This window comes from Aedes aegypti, chromosome 1 (genome assembly GCF_002204515.2).
Source record: "Aedes aegypti strain LVP_AGWG chromosome 1, AaegL5.0 Primary Assembly, whole genome shotgun sequence".
Lineage (NCBI taxonomy): Eukaryota > Metazoa > Arthropoda > Insecta > Diptera > Culicidae > Aedes > Aedes aegypti.
In genome coordinates, this window is record NC_035107.1 from 85,797,184 (window position 1) to 85,823,119 (window position 25,936).

The following is a 25,936-nucleotide window of genomic DNA, read 5'->3' on the forward strand; positions in this document are numbered from 1 at the left end:
TTATGATCCCCCAGTTTTTCAAGCGTCACTCGCTCCGACATTTTCCGGCAACTTCCGACGGACCGACGCGATATTTCCGCGAACCGAGCTAGATTCCGACAGTGCCTGGGCCCATAACCTTTTGGCCAGGTGGAAGCAAAAGGATTTTCGGAACTAGCTAACTTACTACGACGAAATATACGATCAACGAAAGAAAAACGCGTGTGCTTTATTTCAACTTTGAAAACAGACAAAACAATGTTTTTATTTTTGAGCGTGAACACCGCACCGAATGTGCAGTGCTGCCAGAATTACTTCTCTGCATGTCGACCCAAAGTAAATTATATTCCAACAATATTCAGGAACGTCATCATTTTTTAAATATAACGAAATCACGTTTACATTATTAATCACATTCCACAGTTAAGTGCACTTTATTTCACACAAGGCTTTTAATTATTTCATTTATTTAAAGGCTCACTTGCCGTGTCTGGCTTTACAGAGCCAATTTACACTTAATTCCACGTATACAAAATATACCCCTGATACTTTTATCTCCAGGTGGTCTTCCACGTAAAGCTTACTGTTCGAATTCCTCCTGAATTTCCTCCTCATCGCTATCGATGGTCACCGTCGATGAAGTTAGCGGCCGTTGTACTCTGGCCGCACTAACATACGGCTCCAAATTGATCCCCGTCTCGGCTACTAACTTGTCCAGCAACGTGCGCTCGATCATTTCCTGCTGGTACCAGTCCGATTTTTTCTGTGCCAACTGTTTCAAATAATACAGCGCCTCGGAGTATTGGCTGGTGGAAACCAAACACTCAACCAACAAGGCCAACAAATCCCAAACTCTCACCGGAGCAGCCACCTGCTCCTCCAACTTAACTTTCAGAATCTTGATCGCAGCTAGAAATTCCCCACGTTCCACGGCATCCTGCAAGTCTATCACTTTCCTCACTTCAACCATAGCACTTTGCAATGTGTCGTTTATCTTCTGTGAGGGTGGAGTAGCTCTCGAGAGGCATTTACCTGCCTCTTGTAACGCCTTCAACGCTTTATCATAATCACGGAACTCGTCAATCTCCGCTTGGGCGCAGTTCGCATAGAAGTTCGCCAACTGGTTATAAGCCTGTCCTTTGGTGTAGAATGTTACAATATTCTTCAAAACTTTTGAATCGCTCTGCCAATTCAGAGCCTGTAGATAGTTGGCTGCCATTACGTATACTTCTTTCTGACGAGACATGCCGGCGAAGAAAATGATCTTCTCCGTGTCGCCTGACTTGAGTAGGCTCTTCATCGCTCGTATCTTGTCCCCGGCTTGCGTGAACTTCTTTGTCGCTGAATGATAGTCGCCTTGCTCCTGGAGAACCTCACCGAGCTTGATTAGAATTTTGACTCGCAGTTCGTCCGATATCTCTTCCTTGGCTGGGGTTAACAGCTCTGCCAAAGTCTCTGTCAAAGGTACTGAATGATCGGAAGCTACTTCAAGAGCTTTTTCGAGTTGTCGAGCGTTTGCCAGTAGTTGAACTGCCTTATAGTTTTGCTCAATACCAATGAAGAATTCAGCACAGCGAGCTACCAGCTCTGGATCGGAATTAGCGTCAAGTTCCGAAGCAATAACCTGCAGTGATTCTGGCTGTTGAGACTTGAAAGCCATTTCTACTGCTTTATGGAGCATTCCCGCTCGATGGTACAATTCGACTGCCCTACGATAGTCTCCATTTTCCTCAAAGTAGCTCGCAGCTGACGCTTTGTCCCGAGGTCTAGCCGTGCAAGCAACCGTCCAGAGATCGTCTTGAAGATCGTTCTCTTTGCATATTCTTACGGCATTGCCATAGGTTTGGGCCCGAGTGTAGAACTGAATGGCTTCCGAGAACTTTCCACTGTTTTCGTAGTATCTGGCAAGGTGATAGCAAGCTGCTCGATCTCCGCTAGCGCGGGCGATCTCATCTGCTTTCCCTACTTGTCCGATGAAGCACAAGATTCTCACCTGTGAGAACCAATCTTCCGATTTTTGATAGATTTTGAAGGCTCCTTCCATGTCTCCACTGCTCTCGATATACTGAGCCCACCATTTCAGTAGCTCCGGATCTTTCGTATTTTGCATGTACTTTTTCAATGCTGCAGGATCGTCAATAAGGAGTTGACTAACATTATGCATCAGATTATTGGTTTTCTCGTAGTACTGTATGGCTTTGTGGGTTTGGCCATTTTCCTTCAACCATTCCGCATATTTATGATAAGTGTTTTTGAGATGAACGCGATCGAGGTGTTCAGCAATTTCCAAAGCTTCGTCGAATCGTCCCGCTGCTTGGTACATTTTATTAAGTAGGTCGTATCTTCCGACCTTCTTGTAGAGAGCTTCCGCCTCCGTTATCATGTTCAACTCAATTGCTAAGATAGCAACCTTACTTTCATGCTCCAAAGTTGAATCTTCCATGGCCTTACGCAAGGCTCGCACAGATCGTGCGCGCTTTAGATGGCCCAGGCAGACCTTTGCTACATCTAGCCGACCCGTGTGAACGCACAGCTTAGCCAAATTTGTCCAAACCGTATCCGATTTCAGCGATCGAATGCAACTAAACGCCTGATCCATGTTCTCCTGAGCTACGTTTAAGCTGAAGTTCAGCACCATATTTCTCGTAGTCAAATCACAATCTTCTAAACCTTTGAAATCCCGCAGCGGAATACGTTCGATCTGGTTCAGCTTCAATATCACAACGTGAGGAATGCAAAGATTGATCAGCTGTTCTCCACTCCCTAACTCGATCAGCTCCAGCTCTTTGAGCTGCGATTTCTGATCAACAAACAAGATATTGATTTGAGACTCCGGAATGCTGCTACCCTTCCCGGACATTCCCTTCTGTCCCTGTCCAGGAATAGGTTTCGTTTCGCAAGCCAACATCCGCGGATCGTCCGCATCCCAGAAGAAGTTGATCGGGAGATGTTGGATTACGCTGTTGCCCCCAGTTCGACTAGAGAATTCATAGTACTTGATGTTGTTACTCTCCAAATTCCACAGATAGAGCTTTCCATCCGGTAGGAGCTGCTCGTTAGCGATGGTCAAGGCCAGGTGTGTTCCGGTGGAGTTGGACTTGGCCGAAATGATTTCGCCAAACTTTTCAAACAGATCATAGGCACATTTGGGCGGTTGGACCAGTTTCATTTCGTGGCGCGAAATGTCGAACAGTTTGAGATAGCCGTTCAGGGTAAAGATGGTGAGAAAGTGATCAATCAGATCTGCTCCTATCGGTTTTCCTGTGAAAAACAATCCGGGTTATAAAAGCTCTAACCACATTGAGTTCCCCAACAAAACATCTAAGAATTTTAACCCTCAAAATCCCGGGACGAACCATAAATTTTCAAAAAGCCACTTTTTAGAAACTAATGTGGATCAATTAATTTGAAATAAATTTTGATGTAAATGCGGTTATTGGTCTTTGTGGTAGGTCAGTCACCCTGACCCCTCCCCCTTTTCTGGGTAACGGCAAAATCAAGTTGAAGTTTGGGGTGCAATCGTATCTGAAGCTCGAGGACCTATAGAGCGCGGTAAAACCGGAGCGGGACGAGGACGGTATCTACGAAGCGCTGGATGCTGGTAAGGATCGGAAGGCACATGCCTTCCACGTCTGAGATGCGAAAACAGCTCAGCAAACGTGGCCAAGCTGTAGAAAGCTTTCGAGGACTTGGGTCTGCCCAGACGAGTCAGGCTTCTCCACAAGCTCACAAAAACCGAGCTGTCGTCGTGTGACTTCAAGGTCGACTACGTGAACGAAATCGTGACTACAGTGTGCACATGACCCAAAACCAGAATTTGCTGGAGAACATCAAGCGTTCTTCTGGTACAGTGGTGGCTGCAAACGGTGGCAACATGAAGGTAGTACTGAAGCCACGGTGCCAGCAGGAGGCAATTCCGGTCAAGGAAGTGCAGCTGTTATCGCAGCTCAGTGCAAATCAGATGTCCGTGAGCCATATAGTGAAGAACTACCGTGATTTTCATCAACGACGGATGCAGAGTGTCCATGACAACAACCTTTTCAAGCTAGAACAGCATCGGCAGGACGCGTTATCTGCTAACTTGTTCGTCAGCTGTTGGTCTGGAGGTCTGACATCGAAGGCTGGGTCACTTGAACATAAAGAGCATTCGGCGACTAGCCGATGGTTTGGTCAAAACCAAATCCGAAGCTGATGTCCTGAAGGTGTTCAAGAAATTCCACGTGATGGTCTAGCGATAATTTGGCATGAAGATCAAGGCCCTACGATCCGACAACGGAAAGGAGTACGTGAGCCGTGGTTTCGAAGGGTACGGCATACGGCACCAGAGAACGAACGACTACATTCCCGAGCAGAATGGCATGGCGGAGCAAGCGAATCGATCGATAGTGGAGCATGCTCGGTGTATGCTGTTCGAAGCAGCACTTTCGAAGGCTTTATGGGCGGAAGCTGTCTCGACGGCAGTATAGGGGAAGTGGTGGTAAAATGAACAGGGGTGGTAAAATGAACACCGCGCCTTTTACCGAGAAAAAACAAATTTCGATGAATTTTCATCACGCATGAACGATTTAAGTATAAATAGGAGTGTTCAAGTTGATACGTAAGTCAATTAAAGTGAAATCATCATCGAAAACTAAGATTTAAGAAAACCACGTTTGAAAATTAGAACTGACGTAACTTTTAGCTCGGAAGACTTGAGGTTTTTCAGTGAGGTGAAAATCGTTGTCATATGATGTCAAATCTGATACTTTTAGAATTCTTTTTGAATGGGTTACAATCATTAATGTATATATTACCGGTAGGGCAATAGAAATTTTCATATATATTTATTTTGCTCACGACTTTTGCATGATGTTCATTTTACCACCAACAGCTGTTCATTTTACCCACATAGTGCAGGTAAAATGAACATTTACATCGTTTTTTACTAGCGCCAAAAATATGTGAAAATTCAGCTATTTTAGTCTGAATTCATGTCGCTGCTATAGATAACATCCCTATTTTGGATGTTGTGGGATAGAAGTATACAAATTCCTCGTTTTTCTATTAGAAACACGATGATTTCCTTGAGGTGTTCATTTTACCACCCCTTCCCCTACTAGATGAGTCGATCTTCAACCCATGTTTTCGGAACCAAAGCTACGCTGCGACAATCAAAGCACAATTTGTATTGTAAGGAACGGCGGATAGGGGAAGGGGTGGTAAAATGAACACCTCAAGGAATGTTATCTATAGCAGCGACATGAATTCAGACTAAAATAGCTGAATTTTCACATATTTTTGGCGCTAGTAAAAAACGATGTAAATGTTCATTTTACCTGCACTATGTGGGTAAAATGAACAGCTGTTGGTGGTAAAATGAACATCATGCAAAAGTCGTGAGCAAAATAAATATATATGAAAATTTCTATTGCCCTACCGGTAATATATACATTAATGATTGTAACCCATTCAAAAAGAATTCTAAAAGTATCAGATTTGACATCATATGACAACGATTTTCACCTCACTGAAAAACCTCAAGTCTTCCGAGCTAAAAGTTACGTCAGTTCTAATTTTCAAACGTGGTTTTCTTAAATCTTAGTTTTCGATGATGATTTCACTTTAATTGACTTACGTATCAACTTGAACACTTCTATTTATACTTTAAATCGTTCGTGCGTGATGAAAATTCATCGAAATTTGTTTTTTTCTCGGTAAAAGGCGCGGTGTTCATTTTACCACCACTTCCCCTACACACCCCGGACAAACCAAATCGATAACCGGCACCATTACATCCGTGATGCGTTGGACCGGAAAATAACCAAAATCAACTAGGGTAGATGTACCAATAGTGGAGGTACTAAGCACGATTGAACTGCGTTTAACCGTCTAAATTCAAAAAGCGCAATTAATGTACATGTTAATGTTGTAACGGAAAGTAACGACCATTGACTTAATGAGAAAAATGGTTTCATCGCAGTAATCCACGGCATGTCAGTGAAAAATAATACCTCCACTATTGGTATACTGTTCCTTTAGTTGCGGTATATTTTTAATTTGTGTTCCTATAGTTGCGGTATCCGTTGTTTTCTTATGGGATCCTCCAGTATAGGAACACTTTACCGCAACTATTGGTACAAGTGAGAAAATAATTAGCAATTTTAGTGATATTTAATCAGTTTTGAAGCAATTTCAACGCTCTTTTCAACTATTCCGTGAATCAACAAGCCAATACGTCGATTGGCAGTGTCGGTTCAGTGGCTATTGTAATAAAATAAGTGAAAACGGCACTACCGCAACTATAGGAACACCCACAACTAAGGGAACACTTACCCTACGTCAAGACTGAAGAGCAAGTAGCTGATGGACTGACTAATCTAAGAGCGATGGGATTGGAGTGTTGAAGATCAGTAAGCTGTGCAATTTGAATTTAACTATATTCACGATTACAGTAGGCTAATTTTAGTTTTCGAAATAAACTTCCTGTTTCAATCCAACCGTCAACGGAACCAGACGTTCTTATTGGGCACTCCCAAAAAATAATCTAGAAATTGTTTTATCAGAAAATTGGATCTCCTTCAATATGGCATCAGATATCTTTTAGATTTTTCTAAAGAATTGCTTCAAAGATATATAAAAAAACTCTTTCAACGATTGTTTCATCATTTCTGCATGGAATTATTTCAAAGACTGTTCCATATTAGTTTACAAAAAAATACTCAAAAATTCCTTCAGGATTTTATAAAGATCTTGTCAGGATTTTTTTCTACTGGAAATGGCTCAGACATTCTAGGATATTTTTCAAAGACACACCCCCTAAAATTCATTTAGATATTCCTTTGAGTGTTTATTCTAAAATTCTTACTGTAATTGCTAGAGAAATTACTCCATGAATTTCTCTAGTGATTCCTCAGAGTTTTATTTTAAAGTTATCTCCTTGATGAATATTTCCGAAATTACGTCGGGAATCAAAAAGTTCCTACAATTCTAAAAATGTTTTGAAAGGCTACGGAAATTCTCGGATATCTACTAAGGAAAACTCAACAATAAACTATCCAAGAAAATGAAGACTTTCTATAAACAAAAGAGACCAAGTCTCTAAATAGAGATCTGCTACCAACTCTGGGAAAGACTTCTTTCCAGGAGAGATACATATGGAGAAATGCACGGAATTGGAATCAGTGGGGGTTTCCTTCGCATACCACAAGAAATACAGGTTGATCGCGGGCCTCCTACTAGCGCCAGAGCAAAGTCAATGAGTCGGAAATGGTTAAATGGGTCAATTAAACATATATTTTAAACTTTACTCGCAACCTTTAAAATGGTATAATAATGATAAGAGTTTCATTGACATCGCTTATGCAAAATAGGTTTCTAGCACACCTTGGTACCCTTTGATGCTACGGTTAACTCTCGATAACTCGATATTCTATATCTCGATGTCGAGTTATAGAACCACACACGCAAAAAAATTGTGCGGTAAAAACTACCATTTTAGGGGGTTAACTTAAGCGCTCGCACCGGCAATTTTCAGCAGACCAAAAATGCGCTTGATTTTACCATGTCTGTTGTCGAAATCAGATTGCTGTAAATTATTTCTGTCAAATGTACCAGTAATGCTGTAGGATGTACCGAAAGCATAGTAAATTGGTCTGAAATTCCATGGTAATTTCAAGAATGGGCGTAGTCAGCTAAAATAGTATTTTTTACCACAGATTTGTTTACTGTGTACTAAAAGTTAGTATGCATGGCCATGAGTGTAGTCAGACAGGATAAAAGGGGGCCGTTGCCAAAGATTTTACCAGAAATCATTCGAAGGTTTTATTAACAATGCGCAAAGGATCTTGCGAGCAATCTGCCAAAAATCTGTAAGGACTCTCAATAGGTGTTTACCGAGAATCTTTTAAGTTATAATGGAATAAATCCATCCAGGAATTCTTCAAAAAAATTCGAAAAAGGATGACTCAACATATTCACCAGGATGATTTCTGGGATTCACCATTATGTTCCACTATATAAATTTCTTTAAATTCTTTAAGAAATTTCTTCATCAATTATCCCAACAAAGTATTCTAGAAATCGTTTCTGGTAGTAGCTCAAATGTCTTCATCGAATCCTCAGCAATATCTCAAGATATTTTTCTGCCTCTCAAAATGTTCCCAGAAGTTTATTCTTGACTAGTCGACCCGCCGACGATTTCTCCAGAAATTGATCCTAGATTTCGTTTTAAAATTCCTCCAAATATTGAAACTGCACAAGAATTATTCCAATAAAACATTTGGAAATACCTAGTTCATTTTTTTTCCAGGACTTCATTCAATGCGTCCTTCGAGTTTTATTTTGTATAATTGTAATATATCTGTGAATTTCTCTAAGAACACTACTAAAAATTGATCTCTAGGATCCAAAGGAAATTCTTTTTGAATACCATGAATTTCTGTAAGAAATATTCTTAAAAAACTTGGAATTCCTGGATTGATTTTTATAAATTTCTAGAAAAATTAGGAGTTTAAAAATATCTGCAGAGAAGCTTTTATGTGAACCTCTGCAGGAATTTCGGTTATCTAAGAGTAATTCTTGATTGTTGGAGTAGTTGTTGGTGTTAAATTTGAAAGAATCCTAGAGAAAATATAACGCGGGTAGATCACCTTTTCGTGATGCATTACGAGGTAAAATCTACCATTCTGAACCCTAGCCTCTTCTTGATAATTTTGGAGAATTATGCTAAAATATAAATTTTTGTTATAACAGTTATATAAATTTCATAAAATAAATAAGAAAATAAAATCATAAAAGAAGAACCCCCCTTCTTCCTCTTCAACCCCGTGACAAAAATCCTGGCTACACCCATGGATAGTTCCTCCAACTGCTGCAGCAGCTGCACTGAATGTGTATTCTATAGCTCGATTTCTCTATAATATCGAGTTATAGAGAGTTTACTGTATATTACTCCTAAGCAAAGACCTTAACAATTCCAAAGCTAGAATCAACATCACATGTCCCTCATCCAAACCTACCTTCATTTTCGTTGAAAAATATCTCCTGCAGAACAACCCCGCTGAGCGAATAAATCTTCACCTGCTCCGCCCCCAAGGCCACCACTTGCTGCTCGTACAGGTAAATTGCCACACAATCAACGCCGAAACTGCCGGCATGCGTGATGGATAGTGCATCGGCATTTTCGTCTCCGCCTGTCGTCGTCGTCGCCCTAGATGAAGATGTCAACGATGGCCCCCCTCCTCCCACGCGATAGACGGCCACCGTACGGCCATTCGTTACGACAAGATTTATTTCGCTCAACGCAAGATGGATGATAGAATTATCGCTTTTCATCACGGCTGTCCGTCGGTCCGTTTCACCCGTGGCAGCGGAACGGGGCGCATTTTGCTGCACCAGAACCAGTTCGTTTGACTTTTTCTGGGTGGCCCACAGCGTTCTGGTGTGACACGAAAGCAGTGCTTGTTCTTTCAGAATAAACACATTCGACAGACAGTTCACCATCATGCAGGGTCGATTTGTGTCCGTAATGCCCCACGTGAGGCTTTTAATCGTGCCACGGACGGGAGTGACATTTGTAAGCTGCCACTGATTCTCCGGGTAGTCGTAGGACCTGTTGATGTTCAGTCGACGCCATGTGTATAAATTTCCTTGATTCGTTCCCGCGCTCAACGTTTGGTTGTCTTTACAATAAGCGACACATGTGAAGACTTCTACAACGGGATTCCTAATAGGAAAGTTGGTCCCGGTCGCATTCGTTCCATTGTTCAGCTCCATAGATAGTACGTAGTTATCATTGCTTTCGATATCCCAGATTCTTACCGATAGGTCCCCTGTAAGAATAGCTAAAGCAGCACCAACACCTGCCACCCAAGTTATTGCACTTTTGTAGCCAGATACTTTCACTGAACCGGAGAGCTTGACACGATCCAGTTCAGTGATTTGTCCATTGCTATCCACTTCGTAGTGTCCGATTGTGATGTCCTCCAGTAGCAGCACAATGGAGTCCCTATAGAAAAAGAATTGTTTTATTAGGATTGTATAACATTTGCGGATATAAGAATATTTCACAGTTTTCATTAATTTCAGAAAAATACAGGAACCATAAAATAAAAAGAAATCAAACAAGGAGATAAGAGTTTTTATAAGGATCCCTCTCATAATAGATCATACATTTCCCCAATTAAATTAATTGACTCATAACGCGTGGTAAAGATGGATAAATTATGGGTGAAATTATGAAAAAAATCCACGTGCTCGGCTGAGATTTGAACCCATGACTCTTGTATGCTAGACGAGCGCTTTACCAACTAACCTACCGAGCCACTTGGTGACTCAATAACTCAGTTGATTACAAGTTTAGAATTTAAATCCCCACAGATCACGCATATCCTTTTCATAACCCACATCCATCCATCTCATGTTACTACATACGCTCGCAGAGCGAGTGCGATTTATTTAGTGTTGAAACTGTTTGCCTATCATACCTACATGCCTCTCTGTAGTAATCATGTCGTCACTTGAGTGAGAACGACACGTTGATAGCCTTCCCGCATCATTACTCTTCCACAATACAGTTGTTGTGGAAGCGATGTAGGTATGACAAATGAAATTTTAATTCGCATAAATCATTAAGATCTAATAGGTATTCAACATTATAAATTAAGAGGTTTACACCATTTAGAATGACTCAATACCCTGAAGAACCGGCTGTAGTTTAGGGAGGTTTCGAGCTATATAACATTGATTCAGGGCAACTGAGGGGAGGGACCATTACTATGGTTCTTCAACTCGATATCGACATATAAAATATCGAACTAGAAAAATTTGACTGTATTCTGAAAATTTTCTACAGTATTCTATAGAGAAATTCTTGGAGGTGTTCTCAGATGTATTCTTAGATAAATATCAGTAGTAAATCGAAAAGTAATCGATGAATTCTTGCTAAACATTACTAAAGGACCTATGTACAAATGAGAGATTCTCTCCTCTCTCGCTCTTTTTCGATTACAATAGTGGAATACTAAAGCTTTTGGGGAGTTTTTCACTATAGATCGAAAGGCAATCAGAGGACTGACACGGCTTTCATCCTGCATACATTTCGGCTCTTCCTCACATCGTTTTTGGTGCTTCGCGTTTTGGTACCCACTTTCTGGTCGGTTTGCCCTAACTTGCTCGTGATTTTCGAGTATACGGCGTATGTGCTGCTAGTGCTAGTTTCTGGCAATTAAATATGTTGGGTTGAATGCTCGTATTTGATGACGGTTTTCCTCTTTTCAACATTTTGTTGAATGTTTTACGTATCAGTAAGGTATCTTTGATGTCTCCTATCCAAAAAAATCATATGTTTTGTCTGCCTAAAAAGAATCAAAACAAAGACACTGGACGCCATGTTGAATCAATGTTGGGTAGTTAATTTTTGGCTCATTTCACTCCCTGAAGGCAATTACCTTGACTAGCGTTTCATACAAAAACGCAACAGAAGAGGTTAATGTTACTCAGTTATTTATTAAATTTCAATTTATTATTATTATTTATTTGTTTGTACGTCAACAGGTTTTAAACTCCCAAATGACAAAACTTAGATTATAAAACACAAAAATCTAACATTACACAGAAAGCACACTCAACAAATTTTGTCTTAATCTATTTCTATTTAAACCAAATTCAAAGCCCTCGAAACAGGCAACAAAAACACGGCACATACTTTTCACGGGATCATTCATGCCGTAGTTTGTCCTCGATCTGTCGATTTGCAGAAAATCATTCGAACGTAGTGCTCGTTTTCTAATATTCACGTTCAGTTGACTCAGAAGCTCCGGACAATCGACGTTCGAGTTAAGGAGGTCACTGACGAAGCAGGCTTTAGCTACGTCACGTCTAACACTCAGGAGGTCAAGGTGTATCTATTTACAGCGGTCAACGTAGCTGGGTAGATTATTACGATCGTTCCACGGTAAATTACGAAGCGCATAACGTACAAATTTTCGCTGCACACCCTCTATTCTACGCATACCGTTTTGGTAGAACGGTGCCCACACTACGGCCGAGTACTCCAACGTAGAATGCACCAAGGCACAATACAAGGCTTTCAAACAATAAATGTCCTGGAAGTGTTTGCCAAATCGAAATAGAAAGCCTAGTCTATCAAACTTGGCTAAGGCGATTTCGTGGTCCATTTTGTCGAAAGCTGCTGACAGATCCGTGTATATTGCATCAACTTGTAAGCCGTTTTCCATTTGCCTTGTGATGAAAGATGTGTAAGTGACAAGATTAGTATTTGTCGAGCGTTTAGCTACAAACCCGTGCTGATCTGATGAAATGTAATGTAATGCGAGCATTTTGATGATAAGAAGTCCAAGACTATCAGTTCGAATTGTTTAGAAGTATCACATAAGCAGGCAATTCCACGATAGTTTGCCACATTGCGCTTACAACCTTTTTTATGAACTGGAAAATCGAATGACTCTTTCCAACAGCTGGGGAACAATCCAGTTTCCAGCGATGAGTTGAAAATCAACGTCAAAGGAGAAGATATTGCATTAAGGGGGCAGGATCCGTCATTGATTTCAAAATTTTCAAAGGCAGGTTTTTCGTCCAAAATCAAGAAAGTTTACAGGAAAATGTGTTCACTGTATTCTATTCTCCATCCGAAACCCAGTGAACACTTTTTCAACAAATATTGTTCAGTTTGGAACAGAAAAACTGCTTTTGAAGTTGCGATGATGACGATGATTACGACGACGGAGCGTTGAACGTTAATACATTGTTTGAGGACGACAGATGGAATACCGTCGGGGCCATAGCCGGTAGATTTTTTTAAGCGCTTCGCAGCAGACAAAACTATCTCATCAGTTATCAAGTGATGAGGTCCTACAGCCGAATAACCTGGTACGCTAGCAGCTGTATCCATCATGTCTCGGCTACTAGTCGATGGATAGGAAAAAACGTTGCTGAATAGCACAAGGAAGAGTTCGGCAATTTCTTCAGTCGAAGATGCTTCCAACATTCCGTTGGTCATTGAACGGGGGAGTCCAGTCTCCTTGCGTTTATCGCTAATATAACGCCAGAATCTTTTAGGATTTGACTTCAAGCGTCTCTGTAGGCGTTCTCGGTGAGCAAGAAATAGTTTCCCATTCAATCGCTTCTAATGTTGATTTGCTCGTAGATACCGTGCCCTGAATGATGGAGTTTTATGTTTGCTGAATTTTCTCAAAGCTTTCCGTTTTCCCTTTGAAGACGTTTAAGGTGCGAGTTCGACCAGGCAGGGTGAGCTATTACTCGGTTAAGCTTTTTTGGTACATACTGGTCAATGGCGTAGAGCAAAATATTGCTAACTATTGAGGCAGACCGATCGGCATCACAATCGCGAAGTACTTCAGCCCAATGTACATTCATTAGAAACGAGTTCATACTATCAAAATCGGCACTACCGAAATCATAGAATAAAGTACAAACTTCCGCATCCTCTATGGGATATTTAGTATTGGTCTTTATCGAAAGTTGTAGAGGAGGGTGATGTCTACACACCTTAACCAACATAGATGGAGCTCGTGTGATATTGCAATGAGCGCACATTTCATCGCTAACGAAGCATAAATCCAACGTGCGTCCGTTGTCGTTTTTAACACCATTCAGTTGTCTGAGACAAGCAGTACTGTAGCCATCCAGACGAAACCGTTCCACTAGAATGGGCGACATCGGGATAATAAAATCCTTGGGCATTCCAATTCCAGTTTACAAAACGAAGATTGAAATCGCCGACAATGATAATGTGATTCGACATGTTTTTCCATAAGGTTAACGTCGTTGACACGATCGGGAGGAAAATAGACGACGCAAATGAAAGTTTTTGCTTTGGAGAGTGACACTGAGACCCATAGCTGCTCGATGACAATAATTTTCGGAATGAACATCTGGCGTGACTTGAAGCAGGAACGCATGGCTAGCAGAACTCCGCCGCCGGATCGTTTATTGCTGTTGGACGGAGAACGATCTTGCCGGTAAACGCTATAAGTGTCGTCGAACAATAGGTTGGAGGGCGTATTTTCGTTTAGCCAGGTCTCCGTAAAAGCGTAAATTTCGTAGCATTGATTGGAACACGCTAGTTTGTAGTCAATCAGAGTGCTATTCATGCCACCGACATTTTGATAATAGATCGATACGTCCGAATCTGAGAGAGACTCGCGAAGAGAAAAAATATCAACGTCATATGCAGCCCAGATCTCGCTGTCACGAAACGTCAAATGCAGCCCATCATTTTATGGCTATAAAAGTTAAAAGTATTGTATTCAAAATAAACTACTATTTAAAACCTCAGTCAGCAGAGCAGATTTTCCATAGATGCTGATGAATCTAGACATAAGACTAGTTATTTATAATATCTGCTACGTTTGCTGGCATGAAATTTCACTCAAAATGCCGTTTATGCTTCGGTGTGATGCAAACGCAATATTTTTTTGCTGAGATGGTCATGTGAAAGTTTGAACGGCTTGCGCAAGATTGATATAAACCAGTGTTGCATTTGAACGCGTTCAGTTTGCGTTCCAGTTCAAATTTTTGAACGAGAGATCAAGTAGGCTTGAACATTGATCAGTTCAAAATTTTGAACCGAAGGGAGCCGAAAAATGAACGCGAAAGGAAAATTGTTTTCATGGCAGATTTAAACCATGTTTAAAAGCAGAAAGACTTGCAAAAGATGTCAAGGAACCTTTAAGGTTCCATACATTGTGCGTGATATGAATTCATTGTTGTTTAAAGTAGTGTTTTACGGTTTTGTTCTTCACTGTGCATTTTAAAGTGAACGGGCCGTTCGTGAGCAGCGTCATAATCTTGCACGCAAGTTCACTGTTTGCTGCGTTCTCGTGCAAAATTAGAACGCGTTCAGTCCAAGGGAGGTACTGGCGGCTCTTTATTGCTACCCCTACGTGTCGCTGGTTCTAAAATGTAAACAACCATACAAAATTCAGACCAAATAATGGTGAAGGCGTAATAAATTTTCTCGAAAACATCCATTTCGGGAACCAAGCCGAATTTGCTGATTAAATTGCCAACATCGCATTGCAGAAGCACGTAGCAAATAAGTGCTTGCAAACAGTATCTTTCAAGTGCATTGATTACTTGTAATTTTGTGAATAATAATTTTCACTTTTCCGCGTTAAGCCTTAAAACTTAAACTTAGGTTGGCGGCTTTTCAATTTTACTCTCAGTTGACAGCCGCCCTCCACCCTTGGTTCAGTTCACTTTTGGTTCGCGTTCAGTTTGAAATGCATCACTGATATAAACACTGAGTGGAATAAGAAAAAACTCAGCAATCGCAGAAAAAGAAAACCGTCTCCACGAGTCTCGGCTCAGGTCCGAATTAGCGGGTTCCAAAATCGTCGGTATAGGGCTGCGAATGAGAATGTCATGAGGAGAGGCACAATTGTTCAGCGTCGGGTACTTGCCGATGGGAGCGGTTTGGAAGACCCCATTGCCATTGCCGGACACTAATGTTTTTTAGTAAATTCCGATGTTTTTCGCTTAAGATCCATATTTTTCACGTCTTCTATATGCTGCACTTGTAAAAGTTAAAGAAATAATTATGTGTGATGATTTAAAGTTGGTGACCGGGATTCGAAGCGTCCTAGCAATTCGAATCAATACAGTATTCTTAGAGAAACTTCTATTATTTTTTTCAGTTATACTAAAAAAATATACAGCAATGTCTAGCATATATAGCATATGTAGCAATTGCTGAATTCATTAAAAAAAATGCTTGGGAAATGTACAGTAGAAATACAATTGAGAATGACTGAAGAAATGCCTAGAGACCTAGGACAAGAGTGGAGAAAACTAGTTTAGATATATTACTAAAAGTATCCTTGGAGGAATTCAAGAAAAAATACTTGAAGAACGAATCTCGTGGAAAACCTGCCCTGAACAATGCTCAAAGGTATCATATGTAAAGTTCCTTGAAGATGTAAAAATGAATGAATGAATGAATGTAAGATGAAAAAGAAAGAAGAAATGCTGTAAGAAGAACTGTTGGGCGATTATGATCATCTCTATTTTATTGTTGCCCTAGGTAATTTAAAATTTATGATTTATGATAGATTTGTTGTATGTATTATTGTAAAAATATCGGGACTCCAACGTTTCATGAAATCATTAAAAGGCACTTGATCTAATCGGACCTAATATCGATCATCAAAATTTTCACATAAAAAATTTATGGAGGGATTTTTGGAGTAATTATTCATATATTCATGGCAGCATCCTAGTAAGAATATCAGAACCAATTGCTACAAATACTGAAAACATCTCCAAAACAAAAACTTTTCAGGAACTATTTTGAAAGTCCTAATGCAGCCCACAGACGCTCAGACGGTTTGACCAACATTGACTCCGCCCCCCAGGTTGATGCTCATGTTGGTGCTATGTTTGACCGTGTGTGATGCTGCTTGACGAACCAATTTGACAGTTTGTGAAACCGATTTGACGGTTGACGAATCGGTCGGCCAAAATCAAACGAGTTTGATTTTGCTCAAACCACCGGTGGGCGGAGCCAAATGTTTGACGAACCGATCGTACCGTCTGTAGGGATGTTGCACGAACATCGACGTCATCATGTCAAATTGAAGCTTCGACGTCCCATGAACTACCGATGCAGATGGGTGGAAAGTCAAAATGCGTGAATTTACGCAGCGTCGGTGCCATAGTGATCTATCAAATGCGCGCTCTTGGGTTGTTTCTATATAGATAGTAAAATATCGTTTCAATCTATCTCTAACCGTTTTCCTTAGCAAATTCATCAAGGATTCTTTAATTATTCCTGAACCAATTTCTCCAGAAATATCTTCAGAGAATCTATCAGCAGTTTTACCTGTGATTCAAAAAAATCCATCCATGGATTGTATTTGGATTTGTACTACAGAGATTCCATCAAGAATTTTACCAGGAATTTCTCCAGGTAATTCTCTTGTAATATCTTTAGGAATTCTTCCAAAACTCCTTCATGATTCCACCAGGTGTTCCTCCAGAAATCCAATCAAGATTTTGTCTAGTGATTTAACAAGAAATTTCTGCAAGAATTCCTTTATAAATTCCTACCGAAAGTTTAACTGAAATTCCTCATGGGATTCTATCAGGAGTTCCTACAAAGATTCCATCAGTGATTCCTCTGAGAATGATGAGTTCTTCTTCTTCTTGGCGTTACGTCTTCACTGGGACAGAGCCTGCTTCTCAACTTAGAGTTTTACTCTAGAGTTTCTACAATTTTTAACTGAGAGCTTCCTTTGCCAAAGTTGTCGTTTGCGCATTCATATATCGTGTGGCAGGTACGATGATACTCTTTGTCCAGAGAAGTCAAGGAAATTTCCATAACGAAAAGATTCTGGACCGACCGGAAATTTAACCCAGAAACCTTCAGCATGGTTTTGCTTTGTAGCCGCGGACTCTGACCACTCGGCTAAGGAAGGCCTCTAGAATCAGGAGTTATTCTAGGGAATTAGACACAATTTCATCCAGGCATTCCATCAGGAGAACTTCTATAGATTCAATCATACATTTCACGAAGGTTTCATTTAGCAGTTCCTTCAGGGTTTTTATCAAGACTAGCTCTAGGGATTCTAGTTCCTCTAGGAATACCATCAAGAATTCTTCTGGGGGTATTATCAGATGTTCGCCTAGGGACTCCATCAGGAATTCTTTCAGGGATTCCATCTGGAATTCCTCCAGAGATTCGATCAGGAATTCTTTCAGGAATTGCACCTAGAACTCAACTAGGGAGTTCATCAGAAGTTTCTCCAGGGATTCTATCAGGAGACATTTCAGAGATTCCACCTGGAATTCCTCCATGGACTCTGTCCGTCGTTGCTCTAGTTCTAGGAGTTCTTCTCGGGATTTCAACAAGAATTCCTTCAATGATTCCATACAGAGTTCCTTCAAGAATATCTTTTCAAATTCTTCCAAGGATTCCTTCAGGAGTTCCCCCACGGATTTCATCAGGGGCTCCTGTATCTATATTATCTGTATTTATGTATCTGCATCTGGATTCTATCGGAAGTACCTTTAGGGCTTTCATCAGAGTTCTTCTGGAGATTTCATCAGGAGTTCCTCCAGGGATTCCATCAAGAGTTCCTTCTGAGATTTTACCCGGAATTTTTCAAGAGATTAAATCAAATGTTCCTCGAGGAATTCCATCATTGTTTCTTCTAGAAATATTATGAGGAGTTCCTCTAGGGATTCTTTCAGGAGTTCTATCTGGAAACTTATCAGGATTTCTACCAGAGGTTTTATCAGGAGTTCCTAAAGGGATTCCATCAGAAATCCCTCCAGTTCTTCCAAGGATTCCATCAAAAGTTCCTTTAAGGATTCCATCAGGAGTTCCTATAGGGATACTATCAGGAATACCTTTAGGGCTTCCATCAGAGTTCTTCTGGGTATTGCATCAGGAGTTCCTCCAGAGTTCCTTAACATTTCCTCCAGAGATTATATCAGGAATTTCTTGAGTAATTCCATCAGGACTCCTTCTAGGGATTCATAAAGAATTAAAGGAGTTTCATCAGAAATTTCTTCAGGGATTCCATTAGGAGTTCTTTCAGCGATTGCAACTGGAACTTCTCCAGGGATTCCATCAGGAATATATCTAGCAATTCCATCAGCAGTTCCTTCAGAGATTCCACCTGGAATTCTTCCAGAGATTCTATCAGGGGTTCCTCTAGGGATTCCATCACTAGTTAATCAACGAATTTCATCAGAAATTCCTCCATCAGGAGCTCCTCCAATAATATATTTAGCATTTCCTGCAAGAAATTCCTCCAGGGTTTCTTCTGAGATTCCTCCCGGAATTCCTCAAGAGATTCTATCAGGAGTTCTTCTATAGATTCTATCAAGAGTTTCTTCAGGAAACTTATCAGGAATTCCTCCAGAAATTTCATGTGGAGTTTATCTAGAGATTTATTCGGGACTCCTGATTCTATCAGGAGTTCCACTTACAATATCTTTATATTCCTCCTAGTAACGATTCCCTAACCTCAAATCTACCTGTCCCACGAATATAAATTCTAGAATTTCAGCAACAAATTTGCATGCAATGAGCAGAGAGTTATTAGAAAGGACGATTTCAATAATTTACTCTTTGATTACTTTTGGATCTATATTCTAAATTTGTCTGAAATAGTCATTTTTAGAATCATAGAACTGGTAGAAAATGAGGTTACGATTCGCCACTGATTCCTCCAAGGATTCCATCGAGAGTTCCTCTAGGGATTCTATCGGGAATTCCAATAGGGATTCTGTTAGGAGTACCTTTAGGGCTACCATTAGAGTTCTTCTGAAGATTTCATCACGATTTCATCCAGGAATTCCATCAAGAGTTCCTTCAGAGATTCCAGCTAGCATTTCTTCCGAGATTCTATTAGGAGTTCATCCAGAGTTCATATCAGGAGATCACCTACGACTAACATCAGGATCTTCTAGGGATATCATAAGGAATTTCTCTAGGCATTCTATCAGGAGTTCCAGCAGGAATTATGTCAGGAATTCTTCCAGGGATTTCATCAGGAGTTCCTAAAGTGATTCCATAGGGAATTTTTCAAGGGATTTCATCAGGAGTTCCTCCTTTGATTTCATCTGGAGTTCCTGCAAGAATTCTTCTTCTTCTTGGAATTAACGTCCCCACTGGAACATAGCCGGCTTTTCAGCTTAGTGTTCTTATGAGCACTTCCACAGTTATTACCTAAGAGCTTTCTTTGCCAAAGTTGCCATTTTCGCATTCGTATATCGTGTGGCAGGTACGATTATACTCTATGCCCAGAGAAGTCAAGGAAATTTCCTTTATGAAAAGATCCTGGACCGACCGGGAATCGAACCCAGACACCTTCAGCATGGCGTTGCTTTGTAGCCGCGGACTCTAATCACTCGGATGGGATGCTTCCAAAAATTCTTGAAGGAATAAATATCTCCAAGAATACTCAAAGGTTATCAGGAATTCCTCCTTAGATTTTTCCGGAAATGTCTCAGGATTTTATCACCGGAATAACTCTACAGATTCCATCGGAAATTTCTCAAGGAATTTCTCACAAAATATCTTCAGAGATTCTTGGGGGTTTTCAGAAATTAATTCAGCAATTTTACCAAAAATTTCTTATAAAGATTTCACAAGTAATTATGGAATCCATCAGTATATCCTCAAGTGACTCTGTGAGGAGTTCCTCCTAGGATTCAAAAAAGGAATTCCTTCAGCGATTCCTCTGAGAATTCGTTCATTGAATCCAACAGGAATTGCTTCGAAAATTTCGCTAGGATTTCACCTAGGCATTCCAACTAAAAGCCCTCCAGGAATTTCTCTAAGGTTTCCACCAGAGGTTCATCTATGGATTGGATCTGAAACTCGCCCAGATAATTCTCCATAATTTCCATCAGGAAAATCTTCAAGGAATGAGCTGAAATTCCCATAGGGGTTCCACTAGAAATTCTTTTAGAAGCTTCACCAATATTTTTCCGTTGATTTCACCGGAAATTCTAGAAAATCTTCTGAAAGTTATTCCAAAACATTCTGGAAAAAATCCTTCGGTTCCTTCAGAGATTTTACCAGTATTTTATCTAACTATTTCTTCCGGAATGGTGTTTTTTAAGAAATTTCGCCATGAGTTCTTCCAGGGTTAAGAATATCAATAGAGTTTCGATAGAAATTCTTTACCAGAAACATCTAATACAGCTTCGCCAGAAGTTCTATCAGAAAATACTTCAATGATTTGACTAGGATTTTCCTTCTTCGAATTTTTCAGGATTATCAGAAATTCCTCCAGGGTATCAATAAAAAAAACACAAGTTCAAATTACTTTTTTTTTCTGGAAAACCGCGAGAGAATCGACCAGCAATTCCACGAAGGGTTGAACTTCAAGTTGAATTCCTTGAGGGATTTTTTGGAAAATTTCTGGAAAAAATCACGGAATAATTTATACTGAAATCGTTGGAGGAATCACCAAAGAAAAACCTGGAGAAATTCACTGGGGAAATTCCTTAATATATCTCCGTAAGAACTTTTAAAGCAATCCCTGAAGGAGTTTCTACAGGATTCTCTAAGGCAATTCCTGGTGGATTCCTTGGAAAAAATCCTCCAAGATATACTGGAAGGAATTGATGGATAAATTCCTTTAGGAATCCTCGGATAAATATCCGGTAGATTCTTGAAGTTATTCCTTCAAAAATCCGAGGTCGAATGCCTCGTTGGTTCCCTTAAGGGGTACAAAGAAAACTCTTTTAAGGAAACACTGAAAGAATTCATAAAATAATTTATTGAAGATTCCCTAGAAGAATCCCCTGAAAGTAACCTGGGGGAACCTCTCGAAAAATTGCAAAAGGAATGCCTGGTGAAATCCCGTGTGTGAAATTTGTTTTGAATTCTTTTGCAGTATTTCTTGCCAAATTCCCAAAGCTTCCTGGTGGAATCTCAAGATGAATTCCTTAATGAATCCTTGGAGAAATTTTGGGTGGAATCACTGTAAGAGTATGTATGTATTTCTGTAGGAGTTTTTGAAGAATTTCTAGCAAAAATCGCGTAGGAATCTCTGGAGAGAATGAGGACTCTGTAGAGAAAATTACAAGAAAGAATCACTGAAGAAATTCCTTTTGGTTGAATTTAAGGAGGAGTCCTAGGAGAAGCCCTGAAAAAAGTTCTGGTGATAAATTTATTGAGAAGTATTTGAAATAATTCGTTTTGTAATTCCTGAATAATGATATAACTTTTAGAGGAAATAAAGGAATCTTTGAAAAATTGTGATAGCAATCTCCGGAAGAATTCTTGAAGTCAGCCTTGAAGTAAACTCTGAAAAATTACTGAAGAAATCACTTGAGGATTTTTTTGATCTTTGAAGGAAGTAGAGGAAACCCTGAATAATTAGCAGAGGAATCTTTGAAGGAACCTCTGGAAGAAAGCCAGCCTAAAGAATTTTCCTCGGAGGATTTTCTGGGTAAATCTGTGGATAAATTCCTAGAGGAATTGTTGATGAAATTCCTGGTAGAATCCCAGGAAGACTTTCTGGTGAAATCCCTAGTATAATCAATGGTTTTGGAAAGACTAGTGGAATAACTAGAGGAAACCGCTAAAGACTCCGGATACAAACTTTAAAGAAATTACCCTCGGCATTCTCATATCGATGACTGCTCAGAATAATCCCCGATAGAGATCCCTCATAATTTTAGAGTTCTGCCGGAATACTTCGAATTCTTCTGTGAATTGTAATTGTAATTCCTCCTCAATATCCATTTCTTCCAGTATTTAAATTCTTTAAGTTCTGCTCTTTCTCACAACGATTATTGCCATAGAAATATTCACCCCCACAGCCACAGAAATCGAAAAAATAACAATCACACATTCACTAGGCTTGCCGAGAGCATTCAAAACATGCGAAGAAATATGGTGTTGCAGCAACAAACTTTGACAGTCGGTCAAACGGTTGCAGCAACATAAATCGGTTTGACTAACTTGGGGGCGGAGTCAATGTTGGTCAAACCGTCTGAGCGTCTGTGGGCTGCATAAAACAAGAACTCGAGCTGTTTTCTGTCTGTCCGATTTGTGCCATCGTTCTGAACTACAGAAGCAACCGAAATTTGAACCGCGGCTGCAATCGAGGTACGGTTTTCAAACCGGTGTGCGAACCGATGTTCACTTTACACATGTTTGGGTCTAGGTTCAGGTTCGTGCGTTTCGGTTTGAACACGAGAAGAGAGTACAAGGACAATACGAAACCGCCTGAACCAACGTGTTCGGTTTTGTTCGGGAAGACTGTAATAATGGGGAAACCGTGAATGAATTTTTAAAGGAATCTATACGAAAACGACAGGAAGCATAACAGGAAAAATTGGCGTAGGAGTAAATGTTGTAAGATTACTTGGTTGGAAAAGCTCTTAAGCGAGTTTTTTTTAACACTTCAGTCGTCGCGCTGTTGTATTTTGTACAACAGTGGTGAAAAAACCTCGCTTATCGTACATAGAATCAGCGTGGTGGTTCTGACGGTGGCAAACCGCGCGACGACGGAAAGGTTAAGAAAACTATTGCATTGAAGCTTTGAGGATTTGGAAGACCTGCTAGAGTAACAACTTGAAATGGGTAGAGCCGTAACGCTGCCTTACGGCGCTCTTGGCGAACCTCCATTTGTGCGCCCCTTAGTCAAAGTTGAAGCTTATCTAGTGTTATTTTTTCTCATTAAACAAGTTTATGTTAAACATATAAAACAATCAGGATTTGTTTTATTTCTATCGGCATACCAATAAGAATATCATGATAACAATAACAATCGCTTGCTTGAGTATTTATTCATATTTAGAATTATTGGTAAAACTTCTACAACAAGATTCAATTTCCTGTTTAGGACAATTACTGAATCGTTCTTGGATGTTATTGAAAAGTGTTGTGTTATACAATTGTTGAAAAACAAATCTGCTGAACCTAACTATTAAAAACCTTTGTTGTAAAGTTTAAAATTAGCGAAGAATTAGTTGAAAAATCTATGGAGAAAATCTTGGAAAAGCTTGAGGAAAAATCATAGTAACATATTGAAGGTTGGATTTTCTTGAACATAGTCTGAAGAAACTCCTTTTAGTATCACTTGAAAAATAACTGGAAGAATTTCTGGCTGAATCCCTGGGAAATTGAACAACAATTGCAGGAAGAATGAGTAGAGAGCTCCAGAAGAAATCACTAGGATTAGTGATGCTTTTCCTTGAGGAATCTGAGTAGGAATTCCTGAAAACTCTATGGAATAATCGCGTAAGCGTCTCTGAAGTTTTCTAGTTCTAGGTTGCATTCTTTTCTAGGAGAAAAGAAAATAAATTACTTCAGAGAAATTATGGGATAAAAAGTGACTTATATTCAAATAGTGACCAAGAGTCCTACTTCTAGCCTTGCAAATATTTTATAATGAGAGAATACGCAGTGATTGATATGAAATATTTTTTTTTTGCGCTCATCAATTTTGCAGAGCTGATAGCAAATCCGTTTTCAGGACTTGGTCTCTATTTTTACACAAGCCTCTATTTTTGATGTAAGGTCTCTAAACTCTCTTTTCAATTAAAAGCCACTATTTTTCTCTTACTCCTTGCATTGAAGCATGACTCTTACGCGATTATTCTCTGGAATTTCATTCCAGATTCCTCGAGGAAAATCTTCAGGAATTCTTCTAGTGATTTCTCCGGAGAAGCTTCCAAGAGCTCCTCTAGAGATTTCCAACTAATTCGTCCAGGAGTTCCTCTAAAGATTTTTAAGGCATATTTATAGGAATTTATTTGGAATTTACTCAAGGAAATCCAACACAACTACCTTCAGTAATTTCCATAGGAATCACTTTGAAAATTTTTCCGCATACTATTTCTGAAGAAATTCGTTAAGAGATTTTCTAGGAAACCCTGCAAGAATTACTCAAACAGTTCTTACGCTGATTTTTTTCAGTTCTTCATCCAACCATTTTCATATGAATTTCTTCACGAATTCATCAATGCTCCAAAATTCCTCGAGGAATCATTCCAGGAAATCTATTAGAAGCTCTTCCAGGAATTTCTTAATAAATTCTTATTAAATGCCTTCATTTTTTTTCCACGAATTTCTCTATCATTTTCGTCCTCGAATTACTCTTGCAGTTCTTCCAAACATTCCTCGGAGATTTTATTGAATAAAATCTCCAAGGATTCTTTCAAAATTCATTTAAGATTTCACACCATCAAATATTACAGCATTTATTTATTCCAGGATAACGTTCGATGTTTTTCTAGAAATTCTCCCATAAAATCCTACAGGATATTATCAAAGGATTCGATTATTTATTTTTAAGAAAAAAATAATTATCAATGCTTGTGGAACCTTTAGAGGAGTCTCTGAAGTAATTTCTGAAGGTATCCTTAAAAAATTCTTGGTTGGAATCTTTGAAAAAAAAATCCCAAAATATAATTTTAAAGGAAACCTTAAGAAATCGGTGAAGGCATCGCTGGAGAAATTACTGGTTGAAGTCATAAAATTGTCCTAAAATGAAATTATCTCCTGGAAAAATTATGATTTTTGTTGAAAAAATCATAAAAGTATCTTTGGAGGAAATTCTGAAAAAAATCTAATGATAGAATCTCTGAAATATTTAATTTCTACAGTTAAACTTTAGAAATTCAGGGATGAACTGTTATTTTTAGAAAAAAAAACACCGACACGTCAATGCTCCCAGGGGACGATTTACCCTTTCGAGAAAGCTCCACACTAGACAACGAACTACCATGCAACGCACAGTCGAAATGCGTCCCTGACGAAAAGTTTTCCGAACTGAAGCTGGAATCGAACCCACACTCCTTGATTCGATGCAACTAAATGCTTGGTAACACTAATCACGAAGCCCACAATTAAAGTTAGCTTGAACAAAATGTTGGAAATTCCTCTAGAATTTCGTTCAAGATAGCTTTAATAATTTATCTTGGATGTTTTTAAGTTATCTCCAGACAATACAATAAATAAATTAATAAATCAATAAAAAACCGTGCTTCATGCAAATGTTTGAATGCATAAAAGACCACAAGTCTCCTCTTAGACTTGAGACTTGGGAGGGCTGGAATTTCAAAAAAGGTCACGTGTTTTGTGGACAGCCCCATTCCGCGAAATGGTTGACAACGAAGGAGTTACCGCGAAATGCCGCACAACTTTTTATCAGAACTAATTACTATCATTTGTGTGCTACTCACTGCCTTGGATGCCACAGGATCTGTATGATGGGAATACTGTCCCCGCGAACAATTTCCGTACAGGTTCCAGTTTGGTTGATGTAATAGAGCACACCCGTCTGCGTACAAGCATAGAAGCAGTAGTTGTCCTGCAACGAAGATTGGCCCAAATTGCGCACAGCCGTTCTCGGTCTCCATGTCGTCAGGGTATCCAATGCTGCCTCATCTCCAGCCACTGCTGCCCTGGGTAAAGTTAAGTCAAATTTATACAACTAAATATCATTTGATTAAATCGTTTATT

General features: G+C 39.6%; 1 protein-coding gene across 1 annotated transcript in view; it reads right to left on the bottom strand.

Annotated features, from left to right (window-relative positions):
• Positions 1-376: 376 nt before the first annotated feature.
• Positions 377-25,936, bottom strand: part of LOC5576601 (intraflagellar transport protein 140 homolog) — a 29,775-nt gene continuing 4,215 nt past the window's right edge. Inside the window, exons 3-5 of the mRNA XM_021841550.1 lie at positions 25,657-25,878; positions 8,976-9,964; positions 377-3,240 (exon numbers count right to left, since the gene is read on the bottom strand). Coding sequence (XP_021697242.1) covers positions 560-3,240; positions 8,976-9,964; positions 25,657-25,878 — 3,892 coding nt within the window. The 3' untranslated portion in view covers positions 377-559. The remainder of the gene's footprint in view (positions 3,241-8,975; positions 9,965-25,656; positions 25,879-25,936) is intronic.